Genomic DNA, 19,600 nt, shown 5'->3' with positions numbered 1-19,600 from the left:
ATGCATACCCACAAAAATCTACCCTTAATCTCTGTTTGGGCTTGCACTCAGTGAGATAATTGAGAACATCAGTGGTCCCCAGCAGGTAAAGCTCATGCTTAAATACCTTTTTGAATCAGGGCCCAAGTTGAAAATGTGAGTTTCAGGCATAAAAATTGAGAGGACTGCTCCTCCTTTGGGGAAGACACTGAAAAGATGCAAAAAAACACCTTCAAGGGTTTTACCAAGCATTCTCCAAGAGTTCTGACATATTGGGGAAAAAGGGTGCCAGAAAAATGGACAAAATCAGTTACATGCACTTTTCTCATACAGGAATAAACAAGTCCTGCAAGGAGGGGAGTTCAGAGAATGGTCCTTTTAGGGCATATAATGCATGTCTGGCACATTTCATAAGTGAGGGCACACAAGGAACTTACTGAAGTGGGGACATCATGTGGCATCTTGTTTTCTTTGAGCTATCTTGAGAAGCCCCTGTTAACCAAATGAACATCAACTCTTTAAGACACCTCATCAATCAAAAATCACAAATAGACTTTTTTTAGCAGTCCTTGAGGGTCGGCAAGCCCACAAAGGTAACGTTTGCTCACATTTAACAACTTTGCAAGACCCCAGATGCTCAAAGTTCAGGACTATTCATGGGAGCTTCTGAACTGATCGCATGACTTGGGCTGGTTCTTGTGTCAGCTCACTTTTGTATAAAGATTTATGGCTTGGATCTAAGAACTTGAACAAAGCAGGTCTATGAATTCTTCAGGCATTATTTTAGCCTATCCTTGTTCTCTCTTACAAAATTCCCATGCTGCTGCTAGTCACATGAGAAATAAATGATATACTGCATTGTGATGTGACCACCAATAGACTTAGGGAACGTATAAGCAAGCACAGGGTTGCAACTGTGCAACTTCTTGAATTCAAGGAAATTCTGTGATCTTTTGAAGCCCTACTCATCTCGGAAGGTCTCTGGGTATGTGTGGCAACATTGAAACCTGGCGTCACGGTAACTTTATTTTGATCAAGGACTGCACAATTTTCTGCACGTAAGGAGTTTCATTGCTTCAGCCTTTGGTCTTCTTTGGTGAGGCTGGGACTTGTCCTGTAAAATCTCTGTAGTCAATGTGATTGGAAAAACTTACCTTCATGTATTTTCTTTTCTAAGGAAGGAATTTCAGGAGGAAAAATAGGTGTGTGGATTTATTAGTGCTAATGGACTTTATAGGCTTTCCCTTAGGAATAACTGGAGCTAGTTCCCCAGAAACATCTGGTTAGCTATCAAATCACCAACATCTGTACTGCTGCCAGTGCTCACCCAGATGTTGAACACATGCCAATCCCTTTACTTGAAGGAATTTGGAGGATAAATCGAGAAGAAGTTCTTCATCCTAAAGAAAAATGTGTTCTGTCTTGACAGGATTATTTTAAGTATCGATCCACCTTTAATTTTCTCATCAAGAGAGGCTTTGTAAGCATGTGAAATTTTAAAAAGTAACACCCAGAATATTTTTCTAAATTTACAGTGATTTAGATTCAGTGTCTGTTGAAATCAATCATGGAAGTCTTTTCCACTATTTTTCTTCAGTAGTCTACTGAAATTCTTTATTCTGTCTGTAAAGAAAGTCCATGAACAAGGTCCGTTTCTTCAAGCAAAAATGACCTTTTGACTACTTTATGGTGTTATGGTATCAAATATGTTTGCAAAATAATCTGCAAGAGGAGACGGTCAAAAATAGATGCTGCAGGAAAAGATTTTGTCTTTTAACTATTAGTTGCATCTTTTGTCTAATGGCAATACCTTTTGCCTTTAACCTAGCTGACTACGTGCTTTTCAGTGTGCTGTGGAAGAGCCCTGTGGCTCTCACCCTGTGGACCATCAGTGAACCATTTAGTGGCCTGCAGCTCATCTGCCGAACCGATACCAAAGAGTGTTTGCAGCTGAAATTTGGGTGAGGGTGCTGCATCTGGTGTGTCACTAGTTTTGGTGGACAGGAGTTGTCCAAGGATCTGAAAAACACAAAAGCCACTGAATTAAGGCATTTGCAGAAGATTACTTGCATGAAAGACTGTCTCTGCACCGAGACTAAGCTATTGCACTTCTGTATTTTTCCTTAGTTTATTTTGCAAAGGCTTCCACCCTTCCCAAGAAAGAAGGGTGGGTAAAGTTAGAAGGTTCACAGTACTGGGAAATGAAGTTGGTGTTACCCAATCCAGAATCAGAAGAAACAGCTGAAAGGTTTTGTGGCCCGTGCTTTTGAACAAATGAGAAACAACACAGGGAGAGTTGAAGGCTGCCATTCGGCGTCTGCACCACCCTGGTGAGTCATGATCCTGTTCCCTCTTCCAGCTGAGGGCTGGAACTGGGCGTGTGGGCACATGGAGCACAGCTCCCGAGCCAGCTGGCAGCTCTGCGTTAGAGACTCTTCAGTGTTGAACACACAGGGTTGCATTATTGCTGTTCTCTACATAAAAACTGTTTTCCTTGTTTTAAAGCTGTTGATAAATACAGATTTAATACAGATTTTTAAAAAGGAGGTTTTTTTTTTAAGTCTTACATGTGACTATCACTCGTTAATGGAACTCAGACATCATTTCTTGTATTTCTATGTTAGTACCTAAACAAGATGGAAAAAAAGAAAAACAAACAAGACACACACCACCCTCACCCCGCATTTGATCTTTGTTAAGCTAATTCTGTCTCTTGTAGCTATTTTTTCTCTTCATTTTTTAGACACAGGTCATAATGGACCACCTAACTAATTCAGCTGGAAATCATGAAGCAGTTCATGACCTTCTGAAACAAACGTATTAGTTTTCCTACTGCCAGTTGAACTCCTTAATCAGAGGGTCAAGAAAATTCTTTCTAGACACTCCTATCTGGTTGCTTTCCTGTTAATGAAAAGATTCCCAGAAGAATGAAAAGACTTTTATATCTTCCTGCTTTCTCTTGATTGACTTGGAAGACTTTGGTTCTTTCTTCATAACTAATGCAGGTCTTTAAAACTATTTTGTACTTTCCTTTCTCAATAATATTTAATATACTAGAGATACACAAAGAAAACACCTCGATTTCGTCTGTGTCCCAAACTTACTGGCAACTTTGAAGTGTGTTCCTGCCAGGGAAAATGAACACACCGTGCAGTAATGTACCAGAGACAAGCTTTAGAGTGTACTCAGTACTCTGGTCACATATGGATTTCTATAGATACGTTTCATATTTTATACTTCTCCATAGGTACCATCCCAGTGCTCGGTGCCCCACGGATCATCATCCATGCCACTGTGTCAGTCAGGCAACAGAGAGAAGTCTGTCTGGTTTTGGCAAGCCCCGTTTGCTTGCTCTCCAAGCCCAATTGTGTCAAACATGCAGCGTGTTTGAGCTCCAACAGACCACCAACAGAAATGCCCTCTCTTTCGCTAACGATGGCATCTGTTCCTCTGGTATTAGTACCTGGCACCAGGCACAGTTGGCACAGCTTTTACTTTCTCTATGGTTTTCGTTTGCAGGAAGGCTGCAGAAGTAATCTTTCGCTATTTTTTCTGTAATATTTTTTTAATAGTCGCTCTCCTCAAGCAATATAAACCAGCAGTGTCTCTGCATTGCCACATTTTACTTGTACGTTAGCTGTGCCCCAACCTAATCCCATTTTTAGACTGTCTGGTTTTCATGTGTCAGTAGTCCACAGTTACTGTGACTTGCTTGCTCCTGAATATTTGTATGTGTATATCCTGCACATGGTGGTGTTTAAATGTTGTCCTCACCCTTACCTAGGCATAGTTTCCAGCTAAGAGTTGGGTTTTTTTTCACTCTGTATAGGCTCGGCACGTTGTGAGTGCCATGATAAATGGCACACTGCCTCAGGCTCTCAAGTGAGCCCAAACTGTGGTCCTGAATGTGCAGAAATTCCTCCACAAGTCTGCTTGGGTTCTGGAAACTACACCATAGGCACTAAGTATCTCATTCCAAAAGTACTCCTGATAAAAGTAGTCTGAGAAATCCAAAGAAAAGTGTTACCCTTTTATTCTGTCCAGCAGCCTGTGGGAAGAGATTACCTGAAAGACTTAATCCTAGAGATTGCAGTAAGGCTATTAACTTCCCTTATAAACTAGCCCCGTGCATAGTGCAGTGATTCACAGCATTGAAAAACTGCTTGCATGTGTGGAAAAGTCCAGAAAGAGTGAGGTAATTTTGCACCATCTCCCAGTGATAGTTGCATTTTTGTATGTCTCTGCTTAATGCATAGAGTCACCAGGAGCAGTTACCTCCCTGGCTAATCTCAGATGTACCTTGAGCCTCTGTAATTCACTGTATATTTTGGTATCAACCATGTGAGTTTTGAGAAGCACACAGTTACAGTTTAATAACCAAACTGTTGTGTATTGAAAATTGGTAGGAAAAGCATGCAAGAGTTTGGCACTGGAGCTTCTATTCATTGAAAGGAATTGCAGCTGTATGTACCAAGGATCTGTCCAGAAGAAAACACACTGAGGGCAGTTCACTTGTTAAAGTCCAGTATAAATCCTGTCTAACACCATGCAAGACTTGGACTGTTGGGCCAACACACCTTTTAGGGCTGAGCGTGTTTTTATAACAATACTCAAACATGTTAAAAAAAAAAAGAAAGCCAAAAAACCTCCAAACCCTACAACAAAAATCACCAAAAAAACCCCACCACAAAACCAAACCCACCCAATCAAAACACCCCATAGCAAGAACTTGAAAAGATATTGGGGGTTTACCTCATCCCATACAGTGATGATTCAGGGTTGATTTTTAAGAAAATATTGTTCAAGCTGTTGTTGATTTTTCCTGGAAAGCTTTTTTATTTTCTGAGGAAAAATGATGACTTCTCGATTCACCATACATCTTTGCAACTGTGCACAGGGTTTTAGCCTGCAAAAAATACAAGGGGGATTTTTTTTATGTGGCAAAAACTTTGTTCATTACAACAGTTAGATCAGACCTAATTTAATCAATGTGGACTGTTTCTGAGGATCTATCATGCATGAAATGTTGATGGCTAGAGAGTTGTCATTCAAAGCTATTTTGCAAGTGCTTTGTGCTGTAATCCATCTTGGGGATTGTGTGCTACTTACCCTATCTCTGGCTTCCAGTCATCGCTGTCCATGTTAGTGATTGATCAAATAAATCAGATAACATCGTTTCTGCTCCCAGTTGATGGCTGTTAAACCTCCTAAGAACTTCAAGGATAGTTAGAGTTATGTGAAGAACTAAGCTACCTACAGGTACATGACTGTAGTTTTTTCCCTTGTAGGTTGAGAGAACTGTTTTTATAAATTAATTGTTCTTGGAAAGCAAATTAAAGGCATAGCTAATGTTGTTGAAGCACAGCCATGGTTCTTTCTTCAGTTATTTTGGCCCAACTCCTGTTAAAACTGTGAATTGATATTATTAAGTAATAGCTGACAGGTTTGAACTTGGCAGATGTGAATTATATGAATCATCTTTTGGAATTCTGTTTTGACGGAAGGAGAATAATACTGATAGCCGTGGCTTTATAAAAAGTCCAGCCATAGTCCTCAGGGCTTTTACTGCTCTTCTAGATCATCTTACCATGGCCATGCTAGATGTCCATCAGCCTTCTACTGCACAAATATTCCCAAAGAACTACTTGCTTTATTTATATGTCAGCGGAAGCCCCGTGGTGTCATAAAAGGTTAATACCACATCTGGTCTCCAGCTTTCTGCCAGTCAGCTCATTCTAGTTTGATTTGAGACCGCTCACTTTAAAAAGGAGTAAGTAATTGCACCCTATAATAACAGTGTATGAAATTATTTACAACTGAAATGCAGCATACAGAAATAATAAACCGCTACATTCAATTACCAGCTCATTCCTTGCATTCACAAAAAGTTGGAAGGTGAAATAAATAGTGAGCAACTCAAAATCAAGTTAGCAAACTAACCGATTCTGTGAAGCATAACAATTAAGTTATTTTCTATCAACTCTTCCATATAGGGTTTTCTTTAACAAGGGCAGATCTGGCTTGGCAGAGCACACTGCAGAGCTTTCCCTACTCTGTCTTTGATTAATAGTTTTGCAGCTGGTTGCAAATTGGTCGTACGCTGTTGTTTTGTTAATGATAAAGCCAAGCCCATTAAGTCTGAAAAATGTGTGCACTGTGGTTACTACTCGCAGCCATTTGGATATATTCCCCAGCATGCAGCACACAGAAATCATGATTTGATTTCATGGCAAAATGATTGGAGCAGAACAAAAGATTGCTATTTATCACTGGGCCCTTCTGTTGTTATTAAGGTGTCTCCTGGGCTGGTGTGTCTACTGCCTGCCTTTCTTTCCCTTTGCATCACCAGTCTATGATGCGGTGAGCCTATTTTAAACTCGGTGATGTCACTTCTATTACTGATGCTTCCAGAATCAAATACTCACCAAAATAACCCAAAGTGAATGGTTTCAATGTTTATCAACCTCACCAAAATGAGAGCTGTGTATTTCCTCCTCTTCTCCCACTACAAGATTGCATGGGAAAGAAGCTGCTTAAGTTTCAAAGTAGAAGCAAAAGAAGTGTAATGTGGAATTGATTCATAAAATGCTGTGGGTTTGGTGGCTGGGGCACTAGTTTGAGGGGGTGGTTCCTTCCTGTATAATTCTTTCAGCCTTGGCACAGCTGTGCAATATGTTTGTATATATTAAAATTGAAAAGATGACTAATTTTCATGCCAAGATAGAAGCTTTCAGGTGATAGTTAATGGTGTTGGTGCCTGTTGCTGTTATTGGAAGTCAGTCTTCTAGCAGACTCTTTGGAAATTGGTTTTCCGAATAGCCTTAGTGTTGCCCGCGTTGCCAAACCGCAGTAGTGGATCTGCTGCTCTGAAACTCAAATTGCACCAGGTTCCTCATGTCTGGTGTTCCTTGTGGCAAACCACTGTCCAAGCTCCCATCACAGGAGATGTTGTTAAGGAAAGATCAGGTATTATTATGCTCTGGAAGTCTTACTGCTAGGGTTTTTTTAAGCCTTTGTGACCTTTTATAATTTATTTATTTTTTTTTAGTTAAACAGCCTCCAATTACACTTGGAACTGAGCAGAGGGTTAAAGGATGATCGCAGTAGCTTGTAAATAATCCTACCCATTGATCTGTGATTAATCAGGGTTGTCGATAGCTGTGAGGTACGGACAGAGAAGGCAGCACAGACTGCTTAATTTTCAATTTGGGCAGAAATTTCTATCTACCTGTACATGACAGGATATTTATCTGACGTTACCAACGTAAGCAAACTCACGGAGAGACTGTTAAGTAAAGACCTTGCCCCTGGGCACAGTAATGGAAAGCTGCGGTATTTTTCTGTCTGATCTCTATTCTAAAGGACTGGTTAGCTCTAAGGACACCAGACCCTCTACTTGCTGTCAAGGTGAGCAATGTCAAACTTTGATTTTTCCCCTTTTCACCCCTTTCCAGAGCTGACTTTGCTGTCTTGGTTTTGAATCTGTTTTGTGGTCTGCCTTGTTAAAAGCAGCTACAGGAGGTAAGTGGAAAGCAAGAGGTGCTTCCACTTGGCCCGGATTCTGAGAGCTTTCAGGTTTTTCTCTGACCCAAAATGTTTTGGAGTGAGCTTGCAAGGTCTCCTACAAGTGTTGGTGTAGCATCAACTACAATGCGGTGGACACCGTATTTCCAAGAGACAGCTGATATGTTTATGAACATGTTATTTCTCATCAGCTCTATCAAGAGTGACTGTGTTTATGTATAGGAACATTGCCATTCTAAGAACAGTAAAACACGTGGAAAGCAGGGTATTAATAAAAAGCTTTGGCCCCGTGTTCAGCAGAATGATTCAGGGTAAATCAGAAGGAAAATTCCAATATTTGACAGTCTTTGCTACCAGCAAAATGTTAGAAAATAGAAATGAAGCTGAAAGTTACAAGAATTTGTTTTTAAAAGCAGCTTATGAATGAATGGATTCCAGGTTCTGTCTTTGCAAACATGGCACAATTTTTTTGCACACACATTCTTTTTTAAAGTAATCTTATGATCTAAAAAAAACGCACCACCCCACCTGTTCATATTGTTTAATGATGCTTTTTGAGCACTTTGTTCTTATCTTTTATATATGTTTAGAGATCATTGCATGTCCAAAAAAGTAGGACTCTGAATTTTATCACTTCTGTGTCATGTAGATGTGTATCTGTGTGTGGTTTTTCTGCTGTGTGCATTGTTCTCTGTGCATCAAATTGCAAATAATATGTGCTTAAATTCTACTGCTGCAAAATATTAATATGGTGTCCTTTATTTTGGCAAACCATAAAGATGCAGAAGATTCAATGGACTTGAAAGCATTAAAAGAAAAAGCTATTGTTCAACAAACTGTAGCTTTCATTTATCCCGTAACTCTCTAACAAATGCAAGATGTTGAAGGGAAAGGAGCCAAATATTAGTGTGGTCCTGAGAGACCAAACAAATAATGGAGCTACTTAAATTTGTCATTCTCCTTTCATGATTACACTCAAATCTAAAATGTACACAGATGTTATTTCCGTAGAGATAGTTTCAGTCTTTGCTTCTACTTCTGGTTTATTGAACGTTGTTAAATCTTTTCAGTAATGTTTATAACATAATGGTTTCCTTTTTCTTTTTTCTTTATAAGTTTGTGAGTTTTTTCAAGGGAAGTTCGGTGTGCATTCAATTATTGCTGAGTGTATTAGTGCAGTGGAGAGGCATTGCATTTGCAGGGTGGTCTTACCTTCTCAGCTCTGCAGGAGGGGCGCCCGCTTTGAGTCACACACAGAAGCACGAGGGCAGTAACTTTCCTTTCACACGTGCCTGCCGTGGTTTGCACTCCGTTTTATGACTTTGGTTTTTGAAGAGATGAGGGTCCAAACAGTAGGGCCTCTCTATCTGATCCCCAGCTACTGTGCGACAGAAATGGTCCTCTGTGCACAGAGGTGTCTGGTGCTTTGATTGACTTAATTTTGGGGAAAATGGTTCCCATGCTAACAGTCCTGTGTTGGAGCTGTGGAAAGAAAAGAATATGGATTTGGATTGATTCATAATCCAGCAACTTGGAAGTTGCTTAGCCTCTCCTAATGCTCCCCTTCTGAACCCTATAGCTGCTTACAGAATAAGGATCTCAATAGCTTCTGAAGATCTGCTATAAGAGGGGGAAGCCAATGAACTTTCTCTGTGTATGGCTATCGTACGTCAACCCAGATTTTCTTGGAAAACTCCCATCTGTGTGTATTCCCTGAGACTGCATCTGCTGACCATCGAGCACTGTAAGAAATCTAGAGTTTATGAGATGAAGGCGATCTGGAAAGCAAGCTCTGGTACTGCCATGTGTGTGCAGACTCGCTGTACGCTTCAGTGGATCCTTCTGTTGAGGCTTCAGTGGATCACTCTGTTGAGGTCCTTCCTTGATGCCATGTTGCCATGTGTCTGGGAGCTTGAAAAAAATCAACAGTTCCTCAGAGCACACCCAGAAGGATTTTTGTGGCAGAAAGAGTGGCAAGTTGGTGTGTGACAGTTTTGCATCCTTGGTTCTTGTCCTAAGGATAAGGCCTCAGGAGAAGGGATGGTGGCCTGGACACAGCCTTGGAGAGCTGTTGCGCCTGACTGCACTAAAATAGAGATGTCAGCAATTGAAAAACACAAGAAGCTATTCCTGCTAAAGTGAGTTAGTGTAAATTGTTGAAGGTTTACATGATATGAGGAACTAGTCAAAGCTGTAGTTACAATAGATATTTTTCCTGTGTGTTGTTACGTACTATCTACTTGTTCTTTCCCCAAATCGACCTCTAGGTGGTGGAAAAAAATAGAGGAAATCTTTGGAAAATGCTGGCACACCAGTGTTGGGCTGACTGATATGCGCTCCCTAGATCTGTTTTCTCCCTCTAGCACTATCTTTTAGGAGAAACACTCAAATTCTGCAGCTCCTTCTGACATACAAGGGCTTAAATCAGGATTAAATCCCACTGAAGAAGTCAGTGGTGTTACACCAGTGCACAAGCTGGTGTGAGATAAGTCAGGAACCCTTTGTGATTCTTATTTCATTAGGGATATGAAATGTAGCTGCTGGCTGGTTTAAGACAAGTCAAGCATCCTCTGTCAGAAGGAAGCTATCCCTCGACACCAAGCTGTGCCGTGTTCATGATGGGTAAGCATGGATGTTATATGTGCAAAGGAATGTTTTTCCATCTGTGTGTGTTAGATTGAGCATAATACAATATTTAGTGTATGTGAATGCTGGGAACCAGGCTGGAAGCCCAGCATGCAAACCAGTTAGCTGTGTGTGCCCCGGGTGGAGCAGCAAAACCAGCGTGGCATCTTCTCATAACTGGGCCCGTCTCCAAAAAGCTAATTTTCAAACAGCAGCATTTCAGATGTGGAGTTTCCAGAGGTGAGGTGGGCTGTGTGTGATCAGCTGTGTTTGACTGGCACAGGACACATCACTGCTGGTGTCAAGTGTTTTGCGAGCGCGCGATAAACCGTTTGAACAAAATCCTCCCCGTGGAAGGTGATGTTGCCTGGCTTTAATTAAGTGGTTACCAGTGTGTTAGCTCAAAACCCAAAGCTGGCTGTTGTTTCATTTTCCCTATAGTCTTAAATCAAAAGAGGGGCTTTTGAGGAACACGAGAACAAAGGTTGTTCTCCACCTTCCTATTTATTTTAATACTAAAGAAAGAAAAAAAACCCAACCCATAATGTTTCTATCAAGTTCTGGATTATTTTGGTTATGGCTTATTTCTGTTCATAATAATTATATTTGCAGTTTATAGTACATTGTATGCTGCTAGTGAGGGGCTTGAAGCCAAAGCTATGAAAGATGATCAAATGTTTCTCCCAGTGTATGCTTAAGCTTAGAATTCGGCTTTTTGCGAGTTCATAAATGTCTTAAGGTTGCTGTTTTTCACTGCACAGATGAGAACCTGTTTTTTCAGATAGTGGTAAACCTTCCTCGGGATTTAGAAACTCCATATGAAGTAGCGTACACGGTGCACTGAAAGCATGTAATTAATTACTTTTAAAACAAGATGCTAAGGCTGTCTGCTCTGTACAACCAGAATGCAAGCTGCCCATTTTTACAAAATTGTTTGACTGCATGAAACCCCATTATTTCTAATTAAAAGTCTGAGAACATCCAACTGATCAAGTAATTTGTCTGAAACTTCTCTTAATGCCTTATAACAATGAAAAAAGACCTACATATTTCCTTCTTAAATGTCATTGCTAGAGTGCCTGCAAGCATGAGTCATTTTTTGTGTCTGACCAGTGGTGAGAAGGAAGTGAATGATACCTTACGGGTGTTTGCAGCACATCTACAATCAGCAGAAATACTTTTATATACCATACTTCTTGTGTTAGGGCTCTTTTTGCAGGAGGAAGGAAGCTATTTACCATCACAATTTTTCTCTTATACAATGAGAAATAAATGGCACTGTTAAATATTTTGATTTCATACTTGTCTCAGAATAATGCAGAATTTTCACAGTTGAGAGGTTTGAAAATAAAATGCTACATGGTTTCTAGTCTACTGCCTAGTATCCCGGGAAGGTGCTGAAATCCATTTTCAGGGATGTATGTTGTTATTGATGGTTTTGCTCTTATCTTTCACTGGGGCAGTTATTTCTTGGGACAATAAGGAACGTTTAAAAATGCATTTAATTTAGTCTTCAGGTGAGGGTGATGGCTGCAGTTGAGCCTTTACAGGTGTGGAAAGTAAAGCCACAGCGTAAGACTATTGGCATTGTAGGAGACAATACAGAGCAGAGAGACAGGAGACAACCTGCTCTATAATGTCATGGTGAGCTGAATGTCTGCCAGGGAGAAAGAGAGCATGCTTCGAGGAGGAAATGTAAAATGCTGCTTTATATGTTTTGAATATTTCCATTGCTTTTTTAGTGTGATAAAAATGGTGTTTAGGTTTCCCCTAGAAATAAACACAGGGAGTTGATGTGGCAAACAAAAAACCCTTTTAATAGTGCAGTAGCATACAGCTAACTGCACTACAGTTTAGGTTCTGTTGATATTTCCATCCCAAATCCAATTTTCAAAATTTTTTTCAGCTGTAAAAGTCTGCTTCATCCTGAAACTTGGCAAGGTGTTTCTCTGCCTGAGAGTGAACTTTCTTCTTTTTCAACTGAAGTGTACCTGAATTCTTAATTTTTAGGATTTTATAAGCACTTCCAGAGTGTTAGTTGTTGTTATGCCAGTGGGCATGCTGAAGTGATTCTCTGGCAGAAGGATACAGAGTGTGGGTGTGGGTGGCTGTAAAATACTGATGATTTAATGTACGATGAGAGATGTTGTATTACCTGTCTGGTTAAATCACCCTTTGTGGTGAAGGGATTGTAATCCTTATCATAACAAACAAGTTAGTTTCCCAGGGAGATGTAACAGAGGAAGGGACCGAGCAGACTTCTCTACAAGACGTTGCCAGTGTGTGCTAATCTCAATCTACAGGATTGTATCTGCTCCTTTGCTGGGCTGATCTTTGAGTGACTTCAGTTTGTGTTACATTGCAGTGAGTCGCATGATGATGTTCAGATGAATGTGGAGTAGGATTAGACCAAAACCCATTCTCTGGCCAGTCCTCAGGAGGTATAAAGTGATAGGTCTCCTGCCCTGACTGGAACTACTAGCCATCCAGAGGAGTGCAAAAATGTTTTATCTCAGAGGCTTTTTGTTGCAGAGTTTCCAAAGAAAGCAGTGGGAATGGGGTGGGTTACTGACTTCTGTGCCATTAAAAATAATTGTGGGAATTGATCCCTTCTTTACTCCAATCTTAGCACCCCAATCAGTGTTTTAGGCGTTTAGTATTTGCCTTTTGCAATTTGAAATATGTTAATCATGGCACTCCTTAAATTTTATTATTTTTTTTCTTAGGACACTCAAAAATGGTGTAGTTAAAGGAGGTACTCTTTTGCTACCTTGATTTCGGTTTGGTTCATAGCGGACTTGATGTCCTGTCCAAGCGCTGGCTGGTGTCCAGACCTAGCTGATGTTAACAGGGAGAGAATGTATTCACACAGAATCTTTCCTTCATCCTTGACTCGTACTTTGCCAGAAGTGCCCCTCAGCTACCCTCTCACAGCTCTGTAAAACAAAACCTTCAACTTCTGTTTGCATTCAGTTATCTCTCAGGCTTCCATTGAGCTGCTCTCCAGCAGCGCATCTGAGGCTGCTGGTTGTGAGTCTTTGTCTGGTCCTTCCTCCCAGCGTGTATTTACTCTGCACATTATCTCTCCAAATCTGTTCAAGTATGTGTTTTAGCAACCGAGACCGATTGTAGGAGGACATGAATGCCTCATGCTTTTTCCGGTTCTTGATGGAGGATTTCATAGCACTAGATCACCTGGGATGAAAAGCTTTAAGCTGTTATGTTATCAGGATACTGCTCTCATAAACTATTGAATTATTAAAACATTTCAAACTTCTGCTGAAAAGTACAACTCATGAATGAGGCTCAGCATTTCTCTGTGCTTATGAAATGTTCTTCTCTGACTTCACTTTTCAAGGTCTGAATATGAATTTTCACCCTTCTATTAAATGTGGATATTTTATCGTAATTTATCCAGTCCGGTGCAGCAGAGATAGTGTGATGGTGCTACAGACCCCTCCTGTTAACAGTTCCTCCTCTAACAGTTCCAGCCTTGAATCACGTAACAATTTTGCCTATTCAATTCTTCTTCTTTGGAGTTCTGTAGGGACATTGAAAACGTTGCAGTCTCCCTGTGTGCTGGAACGTCCATGGAGGGATGTATTGGAAACGTACCTGGTTGAACTTAGGCCCTGCCTGTGCTCACTGCAGTCTGTGGGAGCCCTTCCTTGACCCCGAGAGTTTGGGTCAGGGTCCAGCTACTGAGAATACAGCCATCTTTTTCTTTTTCTTTTTCATGAAAATATTTGTGTATTATGTGTTGTCTTTATTATGCACATGTAATGTTTATGTGCCTTTTAATCATATTGCTGATGAAAGCGGTATTAACTATTAGTGTATTCATATCGCAGGTTTCCTGTAACTATTGATATTCCTGTTCAGGACAATATTAGTCCTGTGATTACGACGGCAGGTGCTTGTTATTAACCTCTGGTTCTTTCTCTCCCCTGTCCCTTTTTTAGAGGCCTTTGAGTCGTTGCTTCGCTTTGCTGAAAACCGCACAAGTTCCCTGTTTGAGACAGCTTACAGACCTATGGCAAAAGAAGCAGCAGAGCCTGTTAAAGAACTCTTTACAGACCTCTCTCTCTACATTCTGGGCGCAGAGACTACAGTGGAAAGCGCGGTGTTACGGTTCTTTGACAGTCTCTTTCCTCTGGTGTACAGTCGACTAATAAACCCAGGAATTACAGATTTATCAGAGGACTATACAGAATGCCTGCGGCTCACGAGGCAAGACATCAATCCCTTTGGACGCCATTCTAAAACCATGGTTACAGAGCTGTCGAAATCTCTCTGGGCGAGCAGGATGCTCAGCCAGGCCCTCAGTCTGGGCATCGAAGTGATCAATACTACTGAACACGCCGCCCTCACCAAGGAATGCAGCAGAGCTCTAGTGAAGATGCAGTACTGCCCCCACTGCCAGGGGCTGACGCTAATCAGGCCCTGTGTCGGATATTGTCTCAACGTAATGAGGGGCTGTTTGGCCAGCGTGTCGGAACTGGATGCACAATGGAGGGAGTACATCTCCACGCTGGAATATCTGACTAATGAAATGGCTGCCTCACATGATCTGGAAACGGCACTGACGGGCATCCGGAACTCCATCAATGAAGCCATCCTGCACGCACAGTTGAATGGGCCCCAGCTCTCCGCTACGGTAAGTGCTCTCTAATTATTCTCTACTCCCGTTTATCACTTTCATTATTTGATGAATAAACGTTTAAACAAGCCGCCTGCGGCTCACGAGGCAAGACATCAATCCCTTTGGACGCCATTCTAAAACCATGGTTACAGAGCTGTCGAAATCTCTCTGGGCGAGCAGGATGCTCAGCCAGGCCCTCAGTCTGGGCATCGAAGTGATCAATACTACTGAACACGCCGCCCTCACCAAGGAATGCAGCAGAGCTCTAGTGAAGATGCAGTACTGCCCCCACTGCCAGGGGCTGACGCTAATCAGGCCCTGTGTCGGATATTGTCTCAACGTAATGAGGGGCTGTTTGGCCAGCGTGTCGGAACTGGATGCACAATGGAGGGAGTACATCTCCACGCTGGAATATCTGACTAATGAAATGGCTGCCTCACATGATCTGGAAACGGCACTGACGGGCATCCGGAACTCCATCAATGAAGCCATCCTGCACGCACAGTTGAATGGGCCCCAGCTCTCCGCTACGGTAAGTGCTCTCTAATTATTCTCTACTCCCGTTGTTGACTTTCATTATTTGATGAATAAACGTTTAAACAAGCCACAAGCCGGTGTTGTCTTCGCACCAGTTTTTAGGCTTCAACTAGAACTTTGTTTAATAGTCTGTGGAAAACATTACAGATAATTATGATGGGGTTCAGTAGAGTCTGCTTTGAAATGAAAGGAGGGAGGGATGGGAGTTTGTTCCTTGAGAAGCAGCCCTGTAATGCAGATAGCTCCGGCTTGTCTGCAGAACTTTCTAAACAAAAAATGGGGTATATTATACTTGATATCAACAATGTATTTTCATACTCTAAAATACTGATTCTGTAATTCTAGGAGCAGTGTTTGTAGCGTGTGGGGATATTTCACAGTGTAAGGGTTTAGAAGAGTAGGTTTCTAAATAAAGGCAAAGACAGTAACTGTTTCATAATTTTACAGTCCTTTTAGTTTTGTGTTGACTGAGCCATCAGGAAGGTACTACGGGTCTATAATGAGTACATGTGTCATACAAAAGATGAAAGAACACCATAAAAAAAAATATCAAACTTACTTGACAGCATTTACATAAGTAAAAGATAAAAATATACTTTAAGGGGATCCACTTCTGTAAGTGGTAGGTTAAGGAGGAAAGAATGGGGATTGTAGAACTGGCATAAATAATAGCAGCATATGAATGTCAGGTGTTCTCTCAAGGTGTTGAAGTTCAGACCAGAAATTATTGAAATGACTAATGATGCAGCTGGCTACATCTCTATGAAGTTCAAGGTGACTGTCAGTGGAAAAAAAATGTAGCAGTGTGGCCTTAAGCAGGGCAAAGACTAATCTAAAAAATGCAGATAGATCTGCCTGTCTTGAAAGGAAAGTAATCCTTGCAGAGAACAAATGAGAACGAAATGCACAGATCTAAAAATTTAATTCCTGTGCTGGACTCTGGTCATCATACTATGTAAGAGAAAAAGTACTTCAAAGAGTCTACAGAAAGAAGCTATGGCAGAGGGTGTTCCGAACTAAGGAAGTATTTTACTAGGGGAAAAATGCCTGTATAGTTGTAACCTTCCAAGATACCTAATATTACAGTTCTCTTCAATTTAGAACACCTGACAGAGCCAGAGACTTACAGTCAGTATAATCTGTAGATTATAATAAAAAACTCCAACCACTCCTACTAATCTGATAAAATTTTTACTAGATATTTGTAGTTATCTCAGCTTACATTGCCTCAGTAATCTGTAGATTATAATAAAAAACTCCAACCACTCCTACTAATCTGATAAAATGTTCACTTGATATTTGTAGTTATTTCAGCTTACATTGCCTCATTGTTCTCCTTTCTTTTTGTCAATGACACCTGTGTCTGGTAGTTTATCTGACACCCAGTGATAAACGTGAAAAATTAAGCTAAGATTTGTCCAGGTCCTTGGATGGTGCACAGCAGGGATTGGAGCCTCCGTGCACTGTGGAACAGCAGGTCTTCCTCATGCTAATGCTGAGTTGTAGAGACATCATGTATCTCATAAAGCAGTGTTACCCCTAGAAACCAAAATGAACAATCTTCTTGCATCTGCTTTGATTTTCCCTGAGATCTTATTTTTATGTGAGTCTAGAAGGGAAATGAAAATCAAAGTACGCTATTACTATATATATTAGTTTTATCTCACTATAGATAGATACCTCTGAAATTATTGCATGGCTTCGCTACTGATTACACAGAAGTAATTAGGAATAAAGCTAAGCTTTCTGGCTACTAGCAGCAAAAATTGTCTGACAGATATTTCCTGCAATATGTGCAGCATGTGACAAAATGCTAAACCATAATTCTGCGTGACATTTGTCAGCCTTGTCATTCATATGTAGTTGCTTAGCCTTCTGACAGGGTAAAATGCATAATCCAGGTGAGTATCAGATAATTACAGATGAAGTCAATCAGTGTGTTGCTTTTAGCTGCTGTGGAAGTAGAATTCTCTCTGAAGTGTCTTTCAAGCTGAGGATTTTCTTTAATGGTTATTCAAATAATTTCATTAAGGTCATTTTCAGTTCCCTAGCAGTAACTTTAAAACTTTTCCTTCTGTTCAGAGTGAATTCAGAAAGGGCTGTTGTGTTTGAAACTGCATCAATTCCTTTTTTCCCCAAAGGTGTCTTTGTTTTCTCTCACTAGTGAAATCTCTGTGAACAGAAGATTGTGTGTCATTTTAGGGAACACTCTGTCAGAGAGCAAAGGATGTTTTCTGTTTGAAAATAAAAACTATACACCAGTGTGTTATCCTCAGACTTGTAAATTTTTGAGTTGTCAGCAAGGTAAGATTATGTTTTGAAGATGGAGCATGTTCATGTTCAGCTATTTGAGCAAGTATTTAGTCTGATACTGATTAAAACTTTACTGATTAGTTACAGAGGATAACCATTATTTAGAAAATTGAGCCTAATTAAGCTGTATTTCCTTCTCTGAAGAAACGGAAAGGAGTTCAATCTACAGCTTCAGGATTTCCGGCTGTGAGATGGCTTCTCGGAATCCGGGGCCTGATTCTCAATTACACTAGGGTCCTTTTTGGGGAAGGGGAATTGTACCCAGTGTATTTACTGTTTGTTTTACGTAGGGGGAATGTTTTTCAGACAAGAAGATGCCTTCTCTTTTCCCTTCATAAAAATGCAGATTTCTGTTAATGCGATCTGCTCTTGAGCTTCTGCAAAAGTGAAAATGTTTAACTTGCGTACAGTTTCTGTTACAAATGCTGTAATTGGTTTAATTCAATTATAAATAATCTATGGAAAACTCATTCAGGAAAGCAGAGCACTCCTAGTAATTTTCATTTATCCTGAGGCGGCCTTAATTAATGCATCTGCCCTTTTAGGAAACGTTTTACGTTTTTTTTAAAGACAATATGGCTAAAAATTAGAGTTCTTTTTTAGCTTGCTGCCTGCCTGGATGATAATGAATAATGGAAAGTTGGATTAGGTTTCCTTTAAAACAGGGGGAAAGGGTGAAATAAACCAATAAAGCACTTAGGATGCTTTGCTCAAGTGAGGTGCAGTCAATTATTACAAATATCTTTAAAAAAATCCTATTTGTATGATGAGTGCATAACTTCAAGAGTCTGGCCTCTGCTGATCTCGTCCATTATAGCCAAGAGAATTGCCTGATTTGCCAGGACAGCATGTGTGAAAGGTCACCTTTAAGATATTAGTAACCTCTCCTCAGATTCCTCCAGAATGTGCCGTGCCATTTGTTCAATAATACTGGCTTCCCTCCAGCTTACTTAACCTAATGCGGGCCAGCCACGCTCTGCAGCATCAGCAATCATCATCATTACTTTCTGGTTTGTCTGCTGGAATCTAATTGTCTTTCCTATTGGAAGGAGCCCTGGCTGCTGCTTGGTGCCAGCTGCAGAGACCAAGTTTGTTCACCCTTCCTTATCATTTTTGAGACATTTTCTCTGAGGTTTTTTTTTCCTTTTTTTTTCTTTTCTTTTTTTGTGTCTTTGTGTTTTAAAGCTGGTCAAATTTTTCCTGTATTCACTCTAGTGTATTGTTGTATTCCAAACTCTGTATTTGCGCATCATTCCTGATTTTTTAATTTGTGGGGTTTTTTTTAATTCAAAGTGAAAGTAAAATACCCTCAACTGAAATGTGAGGAGGAGGAGGAGAGGCAGCTTTGAAGTCCATGCTGGCCTCTGGCGCTCTGGGGAAGTGCATTGACCACTGTCCCTGGAGTCCAGTCCCACTGAGGCTGTGTTCCAGTTGCTTGTGTAGGATGAGTGTGGGCTTGTTGCAGCCCATCTCCAGTGGACCAAGGGTGAAGAATGGGGACAGGTATTGGAAACAGAATAACATATTTAGGGCAACAAGAATGGGGACAGGTATTGGAAACAGAATAACGTATTTAGGGCAACAAAGATGATTGAGGGATTGGAGCGTCTCCCTTGTGAGGAAAGGCTGAGAGAGTCGGGACTCTTTAGCCTGGAGAAGAGAAGGCTGAGGGGAGACTTTATTAATGTTTACAAGTATCTAAAGGGTGGGGTGAAGGAGGATGGAGCCGGTCTCTTCAGCGGTTCCCAATGACAGGACGAGGGGCAACGGGCACAAGCTGGAACATGGGAAGTTCCATTCAAATATGAGGAAAAACTTCTTCAAATTTAGGGTGCCAGAGCCCTGGAACAGGCTGCCCAGGGAGGGTGTGGAGTCCCCTTATCTGGAGATTTTCAAGACCTGCCTGGATGCTCCTGAGTGATGTGCTCTGGGCAACTCTGCTTTGGCGGGGGAGTTGGACTGGATGATCTATAGAGGTCC

The 19,600-nt window shown here is 40.9% G+C and overlaps 1 protein-coding gene across 3 annotated transcripts in view; it reads left to right on the top strand.

Annotated features, from left to right (window-relative positions):
- Window positions 1-19,600, top strand: part of LOC106902631 (glypican-5-like) — a 409,372-nt gene that overhangs the window by 54,137 nt on the left and 335,635 nt on the right. For 2 of the 3 annotated variants that reach the window (XM_014966275.1, XM_014966274.1), the window contains exons 2-3: window positions 14,091-14,358; window positions 14,876-15,302. In XM_014966275.1, the coding sequence (XP_014821761.1) occupies window positions 14,091-14,358; window positions 14,876-15,302 (695 nt within the window). Of the gene's footprint in view, window positions 1-14,090; window positions 14,786-14,875; window positions 15,303-19,600 lie in introns of all 3 variants that reach the window. The other variant, XM_014966276.1, reaches the window with a different exon arrangement.

This window comes from Calidris pugnax, unplaced genomic scaffold (assembly GCF_001431845.1).
Source record: "Calidris pugnax isolate Ruff unplaced genomic scaffold, ASM143184v1 scaffold65, whole genome shotgun sequence".
Taxonomy (NCBI): Eukaryota; Metazoa; Chordata; class Aves; order Charadriiformes; family Scolopacidae; genus Calidris; species Calidris pugnax.
Note: the sequence above shows the minus strand (reverse complement) of the source record. Positions and strands in the feature narration are given on the sequence as shown.